Source organism: Gopherus flavomarginatus, chromosome 3 (genome assembly GCF_025201925.1).
Source record: "Gopherus flavomarginatus isolate rGopFla2 chromosome 3, rGopFla2.mat.asm, whole genome shotgun sequence".
Lineage (NCBI taxonomy): Eukaryota > Metazoa > Chordata > Testudines > Testudinidae > Gopherus > Gopherus flavomarginatus.
The window spans coordinates 177,915,976-177,933,074 of record NC_066619.1 but is presented as its reverse complement, the minus strand read 5'-3'; the positions used below and the strand labels follow the sequence as shown (position 1 = coordinate 177,933,074).

The 17,099-nt window shown below is 40.6% G+C and overlaps 1 protein-coding gene across 5 annotated transcripts in view; it reads left to right on the top strand.

The window, feature by feature from the left end:
* RAP1GDS1 (Rap1 GTPase-GDP dissociation stimulator 1) overlaps positions 1–17,099 on the top strand; it is a 176,978-nt gene that overhangs the window by 124,107 nt on the left and 35,772 nt on the right. For 4 of the 5 annotated variants that reach the window (XM_050944425.1, XM_050944424.1, XM_050944427.1 and 1 more), the window contains one exon: positions 15,334–15,480. The exons of the other annotated variant lie outside the window; for it this stretch is intronic. In XM_050944425.1, the coding sequence (XP_050800382.1) occupies positions 15,334–15,480 (147 nt within the window). The remainder of the gene's footprint in view (positions 1–15,333; positions 15,481–17,099) is intronic. 5 annotated transcript variants of the gene reach the window in all.

Here is a 17,099-nt window from a genome sequence, read left to right as displayed (position 1 = left end):
CTTGGCAAAAGCTGGGCTGCATGTGCCAGCCAACCCTAACAACCCGGCGCCCATTATTGCTCCACAGCACAGGAAATTTCCCACCTACAAGGCAGGTGATGACACCGAGGCCTTCTTGGAAAATTTTGAAAGAGCCTGTCTTGGGTACAGCATCCCCGAAGACCAGTACATGGTAGAATTAAGGTCACAGCTCAGTGGACCTTTAGCAGAGGTGGCAGCTGAAATGCCTAAGCAGCAAATGAATGACTATAAACTTTTTCAAACCAAGGCCAGATACCGAATGGGGATAACCCCAGATCATGCCCGTCGGCGCTTCAGAACCCAAAAATGGAAACCAGAGGTGTCATTTCCCAAACACGCCTACTACATTGCAAAAAACTATGAGGCCTGGATAACAGGAAACAACATTCAAACCTTGGAAGAACTGCACCTCCTCATACAAATGGAGCAGTTCTTGGATGGTGTTCCTGAAGACATCACACGGTACATACAAGATGGAAAACCCAAAGATCTCGCTGAGGCGGGGGAGATTGGAGCCAAATGGATGAAAGTGGCAGAAAGCAAGAAAGCTACTGTCAAGGGGAACGAATACCCCAGGGGGCACACCGACCATAAACCTTACAACCGAGGACAGCCAAAGACCCCACATACACCCAAGTAAAGCCACAGACACCCTACCCTTCCACCTCACCAGTCTCCAGTAACTCACCTCGGCCCAGTGACCCATCAGATGGAAGATGCTTTAAGTGTAATGAACTGGGACATATCAAGGCCAACTGTCCAAAGAACACCATGCGAGTGCAATTCATTACACCACCATCACACCAAAGATCCCCAGGCCCTGATGCCTCTCAAATACCCTTGGAGCGAAGGGAAAATTTGAGAGTGGGCGGAAAGAAGGTTACTGCGTGGACAGACACGGGGGCACAAAAGTGTCAGCTATCCACCAATCCTTCGTAGACCCCAAATTCATCAACCCAAAGGCCAGAGTTACAATTTACCCCTTCATGTCACAAGCTGTAGACTTGCCTACAGCTCAACTGCCTGTCCAGTATAAAGGCTGGTCAGGAATGTGGACTTTTGCAGTCTATGACAATTATCCTATCCCCATGCTACTGGGGGAAGACTTGGCCAACCAGGTGAGGCGGGCCAAGAGAGTGGGAATGGTTACCCGTAGCCAAACCAGGCAAGCTTCCAGACCCATTCCTGTTCCTGAGCCGTCCACAGAGGCCCCGTCTGTGTCACCAGAGACCCAGACAGAGGTAGTGGATCCAGATTCCATGCCAACCACTGAAACAGCCACAGCACCTCCAGTCCCAGGCCCGGAACTGGAACAGCAACCAGCACCAGCGATTGCAACCCCATCTTCAAACTCAACGCCAGTGGGTGCCAGCGAGCCACAACTGGCAGAAGCAACAGACAGCCATACCCAAAAGGCTCAGCCAGAGCCTGAAATACCCTCAGGTGCACCAGCGGAGAGCGGTTCACCAGCAACGGAAACAACCCCATCACCTACATTGCTTCCAGAGGGACCAAGCCCAAGTCCACAGTCTGAGGAAGAACTGGTGACCCCAGCCTCAAGGGCACAGTTCCAGACTGAGCAGGAAGCAGATGACAGCCTTCAGAAAGCTTGGGCGGCGGCACGGAGCACCCCACCGCCTCTCAGCTCTTCTAATCGATCCCGGTTTGTTATAGACCAAGGACTTTTATACAAGGAAATTCTTTCTGGTGGACACCGGGAAGAATGGCAGCCGCAAAAACAGTTGGTGGTTCCAACTAAGTACCGGGGGAAGCTCTTAAGCTTAGCCCGTGATCATCCCAGTGGCCATGCTGGGGTGAACAGAACCAAAGACCGGTTGGGGAAGTCCTTCCACTGGGAGGGGATGGGCAAGGACGTTGCCAAGTATGTCCGGTCTTGTGAGGTATGCCAAAGAGTGGGAAAGCCTCAAGACCAGGTCAAGGCCCCTCTCCAGCCACTCCCCATAATTGAGGTCCCATTTCAGCGAGTAGCTGTGGATATTCTGGGCCCTTTCCCAAAAAAGACGCCCAGAGGAAAGCAGTACGTACTGACTTTAGTGGACTTTGCTACCCGATGGCCGGAAGCAGTAGCTCTAGGCAACACCAGGGCTAACACTGTGTGCTTGGCCTTAACAGACATCTTTGCCAGGGTAGGTTGGCCCTCCGACATCCTTACAGATGCAGGGTCTAATTTCCTGGCAGGGACCATGGAAAAACTGTGGGAAACTCATGGGGTGAATCACTTGGTTGCCACCCCATACCACCATCAAACCAATGGCCTGGTGGAAAGGTTCAATGGAACTTTGGGGGCCATGATACGAAAATTCATCAACGAATTCTCCAATAATTGGGACCTAGTGTTGCAGTAGTTGCTGTTTGCCTACAGGGCTGTACCACATCCCAGTTTAGGGTTTTCACCATTTGAACTTGTGTATGGTCACGAGGTTAAGGGGCCATTACAGTTGGTGAAGCAGCAATGGGAGGGGTTTACGCCTTCTCCAGGAACTAACATTCTGGACTTTGTAAGCAACCTACAAAGCACCCTCCGACACTCTTTAGCCCTTGCTAGAGAGAACCTACTGGCAGGGATTGGGGGTCTGTGGGAAATGAAGGAAAACTAACGATCTCCTCACATTTTTTCTCCAAATGAGAATATGTGCCATGTGCTGGAGTGGAGGGGGAGCAGCTAGCATCCACCATGGCATGGGCTATGTTTCTGCTGTAGAACCCAGCAGATACTGAGGCACAGAGATATCCATGGAAAGCCCCAATATCTGTGCATCAGCTCTGGGCCTTCTTTACCCCTTTCCCCATCCTCAGTGATCACACAACACAAGTGATCCCCTTGCCACAAATGTCTCCAGACCCTCCTTAAAGCGGGGTCTTGGAAAAGGTAGAACATTCAGTAGGCTATGTTATCTTCCCTGAGTAACCTCCTAGGGTTAGCAGAGACAGTGTGTCAGTGTTACAAAATGAGAATCAGTATGTTGGATGGATTCACACCAACCTTTGATTAGGCTTATGTTGTTCCTGTGAACCTAGCCTTCAGAAGGATAATGCACTCAGTTCTTGGGTGTCTCTCCTTCCTCCTGATCCATGGAGATTAGAAGAGTTGTGTCATGGTATAATTCCCCGCTCTGAACCTTAGCATCCAAAAGATGGGGTACCAGCATGAATTCCTCTAAGCTCAATCACCAGCTTAGTACTTGTAGCGCTGCCACCAACCAGGAATTCCAGTGCCTGGTACACTCTGGTCCCCCCAAAACCTTGCCCGGGGACCCCCAAGACCCAGACCCTCTGGATCTTAACACAAGGAAAGTAAACCCTTTCCCTCACCGTTGCCTCTCCCAGGCTTCCCCTTCCTGGGTAACCCTGGAAGATCACTGTGTGATTCAAACTCCTTGAATCTCAAAACAGAGAGGAAAATTCACTTTCCCTCCTCCTTATCTCTCCCCCTCCCAGACTCTCCCTGAGAGAGAAAGTAGTCCTAACACAGAGAGAAAATTAACCTCTCTCTCCCCCTTCCCTCCTTTCTCCCCACCAATTCCCTGGTGAATCCAGACCCCGTCCCCTGGGATCTCACACCAGAATAAAAAAACAATCAGGTTCTTAAACAAGAAAAGCTTTTAATTAAAAAAAGAAAAAACAGTAAAAATTATTTTTGTAAATTTAAGATGGAATATGTTACAGGGTCTTTTAGCTATAGACACTGGGAATACCTTCCTAGCCTAAGTATACAAGTACAAATTAAACTCCTTCCAGCCAAATACACATTTGAACTCCTTCCAGCCAAATACACATTTGCAAATAAAGAAAACAAACATAAGCCTAACTCGCCTTATCTACCTAGTACTCACTATTCTGGACATATAAGAGACTGTATCAAAGAGATTGGAGAGAAACCTGGTTGCATGTCTGGCCCCTCTGAGCCCCCAGAGTGAACAACAACCAAACACTAACAGCACACACACAAACTTCCCTCCCTCAAGATTTGAAAGTATCCTGTCCCCTGATTGGTCCTCTGGTCAGGTGACAGCCAGGCTCACTGAACTTGTTAACCCTTTACAGGCAAAAGAGACATGAAATACTCCTGTTCTATTAACCCTTAACTATCTGTTTATGACAGGTTGGGATAAGAAGGGGGCGGGGAAGTAAAATCAACTAACAATGTTAAAAAATTCACTAATGAACTAAGTTGGCTTCCACAGTTATCTGGTTGTCTCTAACCTCAGCAAAGGCAGGTTGGAAACTGAAGAGAGAAAGAGCAGGGTGCATAGGCAGCTTGGTGAAGTGCCTGTAAAATGATCAGACTATTCTCATGGTGGTTGTTGCTATTTTAGAGCCTACAAGTCAAAGCATGATGGGGCATACGAATGTTTAGCATATCCAGCACGTAAATACATTGCAGCGCTGGCTATAGCAGTGCCATGTGAACACCTGTTCTTACTTTCAGGTGACATTTTAAACAAGAAGTGGGCAGCCCCTGCAAATGTAAACAACCTTATTTGTCTTAGTGTGTGGCTGAACAAGAAGAAGGGCTGAGTGGACTTGTGGGCACTAACATTTTACATGGTTTTATTTTTGAGTGCAGTTAAGTAAAAAAAAAAATTATATGTGTAAATTGCACTTTCATGATAAAGAGGTTGCACCACAGTACTTGTATGAGGTGAGTTGAAAAATACTATTTATTTTCTTTTTTACAGTCAAATTTGTAATAAAAATAATAATATAAAGTAATGTACACTTTGTGTTCTATGTTGTAATTGAAATCAATATATTTGAAAACGTAGAAAAACGTACAAAAATATTTATAATAAATTGAAATTGGTATTCCGTTATTGTTTAGTGGTGCAGTTAAAACTGCGTTTAATCGCAACTGTTTTTTTTAATCTCACGATTAACTGCAATTTTTTTAAATCGTTTGACAGCCCTATTTGAAATATACAAATTAGAGCACTGACTTATGTGAAATAGAGAGAGCTGCAAAAATCATGCCAGGCATCTTTCTTTAGCATGACTCATGCTAGAAGTCTTGAGTCTTCCCCGCTCAGGCCTTTAGTTTTCGTTTTTAAATGTGTCTGAAGCATCCAGCTGTATTGATAGATTATATAAAGACAGAAATACTTGCTCAATCCTCTAGTTTTTAAAACTTAAATTAAAAGAAATTTAATCCTTGTAGCAGGTGTCAGAGTGAAAGCCATGGAGCTTGAAATATTATTTCCAGAAGATAGATACGGAAAATGAAAAATTCCCTGCCCTGCCACACCATGATAGGTGTCAATAGTACTCTTCAGGAACCCTCTCTGAAGGTTAGAGAGCAATTCACTCTCTGCGCCATTTGATCCTTTTCTTTTTTATGAAGAGTGATAGGTTGAATGTTATCAACTGTAAGAGGTGGTTTTGGGGACATGGACCCCTGCCTAATTAATTACTGCAAACCACCAACTCATTTCACATAGGCTCTCGTCTAACAGCTGTTAGATAACTCATCTACTGACCTGGGCAGGAAATTAACTGGTTCTTATTACTCATTTCACAAGTCATCCATTCTTTCACTTTTGGTCACCCCAGACCTACTTTATAGAATTCAAGACTCCTGGCTTAATTTCAGATATGTGCTCTGGCACACAGTTCCCTTCCTTTTGCACCCCGTGTGACCACCATCACTATGCCAGCAGCATCACTATGCCACTTCTTGGTAAGCTCCTCCTACTTCTGCAACAAATGGTGTGTGTTCATCTGCCTCTCTTTTGGGTATATAGCACATCTCCATTGCCAGAAAGAGCCAAAGTACAGAAAATAAGAAATTCTTCACACTTACAATTATAGACGTGGAAAAATACTCTGAAGATCAGGAGATGAAATTAATTTCAGGATCTGAAGCAGAGAGAGACAGTCTTAAGAAGTATAACATATTGGAGACAGTATACAAATTAAATTGACTGCGGAAAATGGCATAACCTCTCTCAGTACCATGTGGAAAACCAGCAGAATCCTAGATAATGACCTGTGTTGACAGTCTTAGGCTACTTGTGAAATCATCTTCATGAAGATCACCTCTTACATAACAGCAGGGAGCATCCTGTGGCAATGTTTGCTTTCTAGTTTTGTACTGAACCTTATAAAGTACAAATATCACCCACTAATCTGTTTCTCAAGGAAATTATGAAATTGAGACCCGTTAATGAGCTTTTAACTCTTTCTGTGAACAACTAACAGTTTGGAAGTTGCTCACAGAGCTTGCCTTGCAGTTTCACTTTGTACCCTACAAGATCATGTTACTGTTAGCTCTAACTTTTCTTACGTGTACCAGATGCTAGAGGATTGTTGGTTTGTTATGATTATAAGGGAAATAACTATTATTTTTTCCATGCATCTGCAACAGAAGTATTGCATCAAGAGATTGAGCATGCCCGATGCATGTCAAAATGCATATACACAGTAGCACTTAGCAATCATTAACCCTAAGCATTCTTGTGGGGCAGGTAAATATTATCCTCATTTTACAATTGAGAAAACTAAGGCAGAGTAATGAAGTGACTCTCCAAAGCTACAAAAGGAGCCAGTGTCAGAGCTAGAAGTAGAATTCAGGAGTTCCCAGCTTGCAGTCCTGTGTAAACGCTACTAGTCAGGGCCTCTATATTATTTGCAGAATCTAATAAAGAAATCCTGGCCCTACTGGCAAAACTCCTGTTGACTTCAGTGGGGCCAACATTTCTGCTAGTGATGGGTATCCCTAAACAGTAACCTGCAAAGAGCAAAACACCGACAAAAAATTGTAAAACTTTCAGACAAAATCCCTTCCCATCTCACTTAATCAGATTTTATTTTCTTGGTATCAGGGTTATCATAAATCTGAGTTTTCCAGTTATCTATATTTCCTGGAAAAACAGCATAGGAAAGACCAGTAGTTCCAGAAAACATTTTTGGGCCTTCTACATGAATTTTAAAAAGCAAAGGGAGTAAAGAGAATAAAATAAAATAAAGAGAAAGGGAATTCAATACATATAGACAAGAGCCATCCCAAAAATCATTTCTCAAGTCATTGAAAAAATACCAGCCCAAACATCATGATGATACCTCTCATCCCCAACAAAGCATTACACAAAGGAGATGAAAGACCTGCAGCATGCATTGTAAAGTGTTATGAGATCATCTGATGAAAAACACTGTTAGAACTAGGTATTGTTATATTATTATGAATTCAGAATAATAAAACAGCTAGTTTCTGAAGCTTGACTTTTTTATAAAAAAGTGAAGCTTATATCTACTGCATAATTCTGTAGCAGGGTTGAATTCTGTAGCATTGAAATCACAGAATACATGAGGCCCAGAATACAAAGATTTAAAATTATACACACACACAGTTTTAATTTGAAATGGAATGTTGCAACACAGGACTCAAATGTTAAAACAAAACTGCAATAGTCTTATCTTTTTATATCGCATGGGAAACATGGGAGTCTAAAATAATTCCATTACAGTCTGTGAAGCTATGACAATTTACAGCACCTGAGAATCTGCCCCATACATTTAACAACCGCATTTTCTGAACTTTTCTTCCTTTTTTTTTTTTTAATTATGAGGTATTTGCATGAACAGAATCTTTGTTCCTTCAGAGTTCTTCTGCTCCTGCTGTGTGTTTCCCATATATAGTCATAATCTCCTATATGTCACATCATAATTATCTCCACAGGAGCCAGTTTTGATTTCACAGAGGGTTATAACTTCAGCTGAGGAGTAAGCAGCAGGAGCAGATGAATGCCTCAGGAAAAAGATCATGTAAATATGTCCCTATTAATAAGAGATAGGAAAGAAAAAACATAGCCTACGTAAGAAGAATTCTATCTTATCTAACTTAGTCTCTCTCTCTTTCTTGCTCCCTATAATCTACTGGGATTTCTAATTTGGTCATCACTGTAGTATCTCAATGGCAGTTCATGTTGAACATTTTAAAAAGTTTTTTATGATGCAATGGTAAATATCCAAAGATAGATAGGTTCTAATGCCATGTTCCTTCAGTGAGAGGTGAAATCATAAAGGAAGAAGAATGGGGTCATAGGAAGGAAAAACTGAAGCCTTAAAGGAAAACAACAGTATGTAATTTAAGATATTTTCTACTCATTAACATCTGATGACAGAGTAAATGAATTTAAAAGTGTAATAAATATACCAAAATCATAATTTGCATTTCTGCAGGAAGCTGCCTTCTTGGCACCTGGACAAAGCATTTGCTTTAAGCATGTGAACAGTCCCATTTAAATCAGTGCGATTAGTCAGATGAATAAAATTTTGTAGGATATGAATCAAGGACAGAAAAGATCAGATTTTTCATTAGGTGCGGAAATCAGAAATGTTCATAACCGTAAGGTAAAGTCTGAATTCATACCAAAAAATATTAATGTCAAATTAAAAATTATATATTTATAACTAAATGTCTTATCTGTGCCAAGAACATTTTAAAATATTTAAACGAAAAGAATATTTAAAATGTAAAATACTTTTTTGTGTCACAGTGCTTACTTTTGCACTTGGCAGTAATCCAGTAAAGCTCTTAAGGACATGCTGTCATAGGCAGATAGTTAAGGGTTAATGTCTCTTTTACCTGTAAAGGGTTAACAAACAGGGAACCAAACATATGACCAGGGAACCAATCAGGAGACAAGATACTTTCAAATCTCGGTGGAGGGAAGCCTTTGTTTGTGTTTTTTGGGTTTTGCTTTGTTCTCTCTGGGTCCTGGAAGGGACTAGATGGGCAACCAGTTTTCTTGCCAATCTCCCTACTACAGTCTTTTATAGTGAGTAATTTAGTAAGAAAGGCGGTTATAGTCTTTTGATTGTTTCTGTATTTGCAAATGTGTAGTTTGCTGGAAGTATTTTAAATTGCATTTCTGTTGGAGGGGGCTTTTTCTCCAGTCTCTAGAAGCTGACAGACCCTGTAATATTCCATCTTGAATTTACAGTGATTTTCTTTATTCTTTTTTTCTTTTATTAAAAGTTTTGCTTTTAAGACCTGTCTGATTTTTCCCCTTGTTGAGGCTCAAGGGAATTGAGTCTGTACTTAACAGGGAAGGAGAAGGGAGGGGGAGAAAAAGGGGGGGGAACCCACCTGATTTCTCTGTGTTATGATTCAAGAAGTTTGAATCACGATGATCTCCTAGTATACCCAGGGCGGGAAAGATCTGGGAGGAAGGAAGGAGAAGGGGGAATCCCTTTGTTTAGATTCACGGAGCTTGAATCTGTATATCTCTCCAGGAGCCCAGGGAGGGAACACCTGGCTGGGAAAGGCAACGATGAGGAAAGGGGTTTACTTTCCTTGTGTTAAGATCCAGGGGGTTTGGGTCTTGGGGGTCCCCAGGGAAGGTTTTGGGGGGACCAGAGTGTATCAGGCACGGGAATTCCTGATTGGTGGCAGCTTATCAGATCTAAGCTGGTGATTAAGCTTAGGGGAATTTATGCTAGTACCCATATTTTGGACACTAAGGTTCAGAATTGGGAATTATACTAGGACACATGCTTAAATGGGAGTACTCACATGCTTAAAGTTAAGCAAATGTATTGCTGGGATTGATGCCTTGGAAGATGAAGTGAAATTAGTCAGTTTCATTGTTTTTAATCCAATTTTATACTACCATATTTCTGCCCAGTTTGGATTGCAAATTCTGCTGTGGAATGTTTGAATCCAAACAGAATGCCATTTTCAATGCTTTATTGTTGAATGTTGAAAATATTTCTTCAAATATTAGATTTTGTAAAATGTGGTTGTATTGTTGATTTTTTTTTATAAACAAATACAAAATGTTGGGTATAAATTATCTGTGTCCCTTTAAGCAGCTTTTAAATGTGACACAAAAATATATTTTTAAATTATAGAATTTATACTAACAACTTTATGTTTGTTTTGCTTTCCAGTGCTTTTACAAAGACAAATCTATTCCATGCATTAGTTTGTATCATCAAACTGAGTTGATGCTGAGAAGCATCATTAAAATGTCAGCCCCTACTAAGAGAGACAACAGTCCAATTCACCGAATGAAGATATTGAATCAATTATGGGGTTTTAAAAAAATCTGCTTTGAAAATGTCTTTCAGTATTTTTATTTGGCAAACATTTAGTTAATCAGCTAAGGTCCTCATCCTGCAAAGATGTACACATGCTGAACCTTATACACTGTGGGACTGACTGTGCCCAAAGTTAACTATGCATATAAATGTGCAGGATCAGGGCCTATATCTGCAGGATCATAACCAGTAACTGGAGTTTTCCTTTAAACATTAAAAACTAAGAAGGTTAAAACCTTAGAGCAATGAAAGAACTGGAACAATGTACTCAAATGCCTCAATAAAGTCACAAACTGAAGGATCTCTCAGAGGTATCTCGAACTGAGCTATCCTTCAGCCTCTTAAAGCCTGGATTTAATATCCTGATAGGGACACTAATAAGAAATGCTTTTGTTCCATTCTATGACAGATGGGTATGTCTGCATCTTCAAACATCATTCATATTTGCATAGCTCAAACCCCATGTTAAAGAAAGGCCCAGGGCTGGTGTTAGCAAAACTAAGACAAGCTGGGATTAAGCTGCATTGGATGAACTGCTTTAGGAACTCCTTCCTAACACCTGCCTGTATTGGCTGGATCTCTGTTCTGGTTGTAACCTTGTTTTCACAGGCAATAAACTCACCCTGATGTTAATAAGCAAAATATTGGCACAAATATTTCAAACAGAATAACACTAGTATCCTGCCTTCATAGTTTGAACCAGGGATTTAACTTCATCTTGTTCTGTCATGTCTTATGAACCATAGGCATGGCTGGTTGAATTGCAAGGTTTAGCAAGTGGGGGCAGGAAACTAAGAAGAGAATGATATAGTCAAACTCCAAGGAAAGCAAAGTGGAGCAGTTTAATTCCAAGTCTTTATGTCACTGACCTTCTGGAATTATGAGTTTAGGGATTCATTTTAGAAAGATGAATTGTACCTGGATTTTCATTTCCAGCTATGTATCAAATATCTGAAAATATATTAAACCCTCTAGAAAATGAGTGACAGATTTTCTAATCTTTATACATAAAGTTAGTTATGCATATTTAAGGTCGGTGAGAGTGTACTGTCACTCCTTGTTTTTTTCTCTTGGTTAAACTCTTCCTTTCTTTGAGTCAAATGCTCCCTTCTGCCTTCACGAATGAAGAGGAACAGAAGGCAGCTGATCTGAGCAGAGAGAGAAGGTGGGAAATGCAAGCTCTGTACCATTCTCGCTGCAAGAATTGGGCTTTAGAGGCCCAGGGTCAGAGGAGAAGGACAGCTGCATCAACCTCTGCCTGGCAGGGATTTTTGCCCTCAGTTAATACTGATTCTTAAGTTTCATTTATACTAGTCCCCCACTGCTAAACAGAATCCCCATCTAAAGGAGTGTATGGGGTTCAAAGCCTGGTCCTTTAAAGGTGGGGGTACCCTGAAAGCTGTTCAGAGGCACAAAACAGCTGTACATGGCCTAAACCCTCTGACAGCTTCACAGAAATTCCCACGCCCTCCCCTTCCCTGTTTCAGTGGAACAATTTGGCAGAAACAATCACCGAGTTTCATGTTCCATACAAGTGGATTGTTTGGCCCTTTCTTCTCAAACAACTTGAGAGTTGTGCTAATCCCATGATCTATGACAATTTTGCTTTGCACCTGGGGCTTCCTGGTTGGAGAATCATTATGATGAACTGCCATGAGCTCAAGCAAGAGTGAACCAAAGGGGGATTTTGAGGGGCTCTCCTTTTGTGGGAAATATGTAAGTATGCGTAGTATGTCTGAGTTCCACATGAAAACCTAATCCACACTAAAGCCCTATGAGCAACTCAGCAGTGAGGCCAGGCATTTAGCAGGAAGACTGAACTATTCTCTCACCCGTACAGATGGTCCTTTAGGGTTAGGATGGAAGAGCATTGATGAAGCAATTACTTGTACTGTATTAGGTCTGTGCAATTCACATTCTTGGGAGAAATAATACTCCAGTCTCCCAAACCGTCAGTCTGGCATCCTTAAATAGCACTAAACTTACTTTAAAAAAAAAAAAGGGTATAAAACTCTCTGTGAGCTATAGTGATGCATATTCAGCAGAGATGGTGAATTCACTCATTATGCTGTTCGCTCATTAAGCTCACAGGAATAGCAAATGTTTATTTTAAAAAGTCACATTGGAAAAAAATTCAGCACCAAGCTGCTAGAGGACTCGAAGCTCCTCAAGTGTGGGAGTTCTCAGAAGTGCTAAACTACGAAGTAGCAGTCAGATCGAGAACAAGACATTATAGTGTGAGGCAATCTTGTGTTGATGGTAAATGACTTGGGATTTAGTGAGCATGTGTACATGCAAAGTCTGTGGCTTAGAAACTGAGCGAGGAAGAGGGAAGGGAATTTGTAATGAGCACCAAAACAGCATGGTGAATCTGGAGTATGATATTTTTCTTTGCAATTTGAGATATAATGTGTTGTAGGATCTGGTAGTGACGAACTTCTGAGTTCGCTCCCAGTTTTGATACAGGCTTCTTTTGTGGCCTTGGGCACATCACTTTGCACCAGTCCTCCTGAGCATGGAAAGGGAGCAAGAGGAGGGAGGTCCTAATTACAGTTCCACCATAGTTCTACTGCTGAGTGCAGGGTGGAGAAGCAGCTGCACCTGGTTACTTCTGAAGCAGCCTCCACAGCCGGCCACTGGTGTGGAGAAGGGATGTGGCCTTGGGATCTGTGACTACACAGGTCTACAAGCCAAAACCTGCAGGTAGGGGCTCAGAGATGCACTGCATCCTGCTTCCTATATGAGGAGGATTCTTTCCTTGTGATTTACCTCCACCCCTAAACTCCCTGCATAGTTCCCTTTATTTACTTGAGCTGTGTGCAGGGGGCAGTAAAACCAAGATCCTATCTGTAATATCGGGGTAATTATTTACTACCTAATTAGGGTGTTGGGATAGGGTGACCAGATGTCCTGTTTTTAAAGGGACGATCTCGTTTTTTGGGACTTTTTCTGATATAGGCACCTATTACACCTCCCTATCCCCCCCCCACACTCACACACCCCCCCCCGTCCCTTTTTGTTCCACAGTTACTATCTGGTAACCCTATGTTTATAGGATTAGTTAATGTTGTCAAGCATTTCAAGTGGAAGAGTGCTAAATATTTAAAAGTTTGGTAGTGTTCAGTTCTTAATTTCTGTTACATATCAGAGGAAGAACGGAAGCGAAGGATTTATGGGGTCAGATCGTCATCTGGTGTACATTGGCAGAGCTCCATTGTTTCAGTGGAGCTATGCAAATTTACACCAGTAGAGGATGTGGCCCATAATTATTTTAGCAGGGACCAAAAATAAATGAAGTCATCCTACTTTTTACCTGTTTCTGTCTTCAAGTTTTGTATGTAAATTGATACACAAGGTATGGAGCCAGATTTTTGGCCTAATTCTTATCTAAAAGGAGTTTTATATTGGTTAACTCTACTCATTTCAAGTGTATTACACCCGTTTGAGATCAGAGTTCTGACCTTTTAATCTGAACTACAGATGAAACCCTAACATTTTTTATACACTCACTTTGACTCTCATATTTTACATAAGCACTTTTAATTGTTTTGTTGTTGGAAAGATACTGCCTAAGGAATTGGGTATATAAAGAAAAAAATATTTGTATCTTACAGCCAAGTGTTTTCCCTGCTGGCTCAGTAAATGTGGCCACCAGTCTGGTACCTAATAAAGCCTGTGTTGCCTTACTGTATTGGACAGGGATTTCATTAGTTTCAGTCCTCCATTCATCACTTCAGTAAGGTTTTGGGATTGTTTGTTTTACATACCCTTTTTGCTGTGTTCCTTGCTTGTCATAAGATTTGTCCCTGCAAGCACACTTAGTTTGACACCCAAACAGATTAAATTTTTCAATTTTCCAAGAGAATTTCCATGGTCGGTAGAAGTCATTCTTCCAAAGGCATTAATCAGCACAGAAGTAGTTCACAATGGCATTACTCTCCTTTTGTTACTGTGCCTGTATGTAGTATGACTGTTTTGTTATTCACAAAACGCCATATACGTGGTGCTAAAATGAAAACCTGAGACAACCAGCTGTTCTGTTGCCCACCACCAAGAGTTCATTCTCCCTTCTTCAGCCTTCTCCTCTTTACTTTACTGAGCACACTGTTGAAAGACCAAAGGGAGCTTTTATAGAATTAGTATCAACAAGAACTAAAAGATTTAAAACCTCTTTTACAGTAGATTGGAGCATTTGCAACAGTGGAAATCCATTCTCAGAATCTGAGCAATCTAATTTCATATTGTGTGTATGGAGGATTTGATACTGGAGAAGACCTTGCAGCCTGGCTCTCAAGAACTCAGTGGAGTGGGAGAATGGGGAGAAAAAGCCCAAGAAATCAATTACAATTGAAGGAAAAAATGCTACTGAACTTTTTTTTTTTTTTTGCAAAATGGTTTTTCATCAGGATTTTGTTTTCATTAAAATTTTCCAACGGGCTCTAATTATAACCCATCTTGACATGTCCGCATTTGGGAACCAACTATTTAGAATATCAAATGCTGTATGCCACGGCTTACTAATCTGAGAAAAAATGTGGCACGGTTGAACACTAATAAAGCACCCTTTTTCTTTGCTTCCTACACTGATGCTTTAAAAGCTGATTAGTTAGAGAGAGAGATTGATATGAAGAATTTGACATGTTACACATGAAGGCTCAGAGCATTTCAGCCTATTAGAAATTCAGAGTAAATCTTCATAATGATTTTAAACTTAGGGTGGAAAAGCAAAAAGACTATGGAGGGAGGCAGTGGGATTTAGTGTACAGAGTTAGTGACTGGGGAACAAGATCCTCACTATTTCCTCTGTTCTGTTTCTGGATCTGTTCTTCATTTTCTGTGCAGAACTGAGCAAGTTACTTTATTCTCTGTGCCTCAATTCATCAATTTTAATAGTGGCTAGAACAATTTTCCTCCCAACGGTGTACAGATTAGTGTTGGTAAAGTGCTTTGAGATCCTTCAATAGAAAAATGCTACTTATGTTCAAAGTATTAATAATTAGCACCTGCTGTGGCTCTGACTCAAACAATGAATTTGTTATTTATAAAAGTATTAGTACCAGTTGATCAATCCTTTTGTTGTAGGAGGGTCTAAAATCTGGCCCACAAGTGGCCTTGTAAATAAATTTGACATCACTGAAGGGATTACAGTTAACTCTGTTTAAGAACATCATCTTTTGAATGTTTGTGGTTATTTTTGGAACGCTAAGGTGGTTTTTTATTTTATTTTTTTAAATTTAACTCTTTGTTTTACAGATGAGGGCAGGAGTGCAGTTGACCATGCAGGTGGTGCACAGATTGTAGTAGACCATTTAAGGTCACTGTGCAGTAAAACAGATCCAGCCAATGAGAAGCTCTTGACTGTCTTTTGTGGCATGCTGATGAACTATAGCAATGAGAATGGTAAACACCACTGAAAATTTGCTTTATGTCTCCCAGAAGAACCCCAAACCTAAAAATCAACCAAATATCTCAATTCTATATGTAAACTTATTTTTATTTAAAGTAAATGCTTCCAAAATATTAGTTGCTCCTGCTGTGCAGATTCACAATACCATAAAAATAGCAACATACTGTATAAAGTTTGTATAAGCATCTTGAATTATGTATTTACTTATATGTTTATAAGGGGGTACACATGGATATATGATACTGTACTGGAAAAATACCTTTCCGGAGAAAAATCAGGTTGCATTAAGTCAAAAAAGGGTACAAGAATTTTAAATATGAAAATTAGCCTGGACATCTAACTTTGCCTTTTTTTAAAACATGATTACTTAATATAAGTATATGCCAGACAGCTTTTTCTTACATTACTTTTCTAGTGAAAGTATATATAAAAGCAGTTACATTATTCTATTTCATATAATTGGGGGGTAATTTAGATACATGTATAATGCTGTATTAATATCTGCAAATAGCAAATAAGTGTCTATTCTTTATATTCAATAATAATAAATTGAGGGGCTTATATGGAGTAGGAAGGTAAGCTTTAGGAAAAATGGTACATTACTGAACATTTTTATACATGAAAAAACATTGACTACTGATTCCAAACAAATATAGTCTTCTAAGAAGAGGAGTTGTGCACTCAAATACCCACTTGTGTGTATAATTTGTTTGTGCATGTAAGTGAGGCAATTTACTGATGCATATTTTCACATGTTGTGCCAGCTTTTGAAAGTTTTACCTATTAAGGGGGCGGGGGTGGGGGGGAAGCCAAAAATGAGTAGAGCTAAGTAGTTCCAGGATGTGCATGTGTCCCCATAATGCCATGATTTGGAAACTTAGCCAATCAGATTGCTCCCTCAGTCAAGCACATTTCCTAAATTGAAATGTTCCGAGATGGGAATAACTAGCTTCCTTACTAGCCACTCACTGTAACATTATCAGAGTGCCTGAGATGACGCTCTTTGTGTCTTTAGATAACTCTCACACTTTCCAAACTTATGCCAAAATTGTCCTGCTTTTCAGATGTGCCCTGGACTTAATCTCTCTATCTTTTATCCACCTACTCCTCTGACCACTGCTCTCTCATCTTAAAATCTTCTCTGTAATTTCTTTCTGGTTGGGGATAGTTTACTTGCTTTTTGCAGTCCCATCTACCTGGAACTCTCTTCGTTGAGAGTCATCCATGTAGCTAATCTCCTTACCCCTTCTCCCCTTTGCTTGTTCCTGCCACCTGTATCTCTACTCTTAGCCTAATATTATGCAAGAATATCTATTTACAGTACCTCCTTGCTGCTCTTAAATTACACCTTTTGCTCTTTCTACTGCATACAATTTCTCTGCAATGTTTTGCTCTACTGTCTGTATGAGAGTCATACTGTATCCAGTTCTGTGAAGTGTTATCTCATTATTATTTTCTTTCTCACTGTAAAGTGTCTTGAGATTAATAGATTTTCCCACCTATAAACTGAATTTCTAGATTCCCCTGGATTAACTGGGACTAATGGGTTATTCAATATTTCTGATAGCTAGGGAGATAGACCAATTCAAAGGCAGAGCTTTTTGCTGTCTAA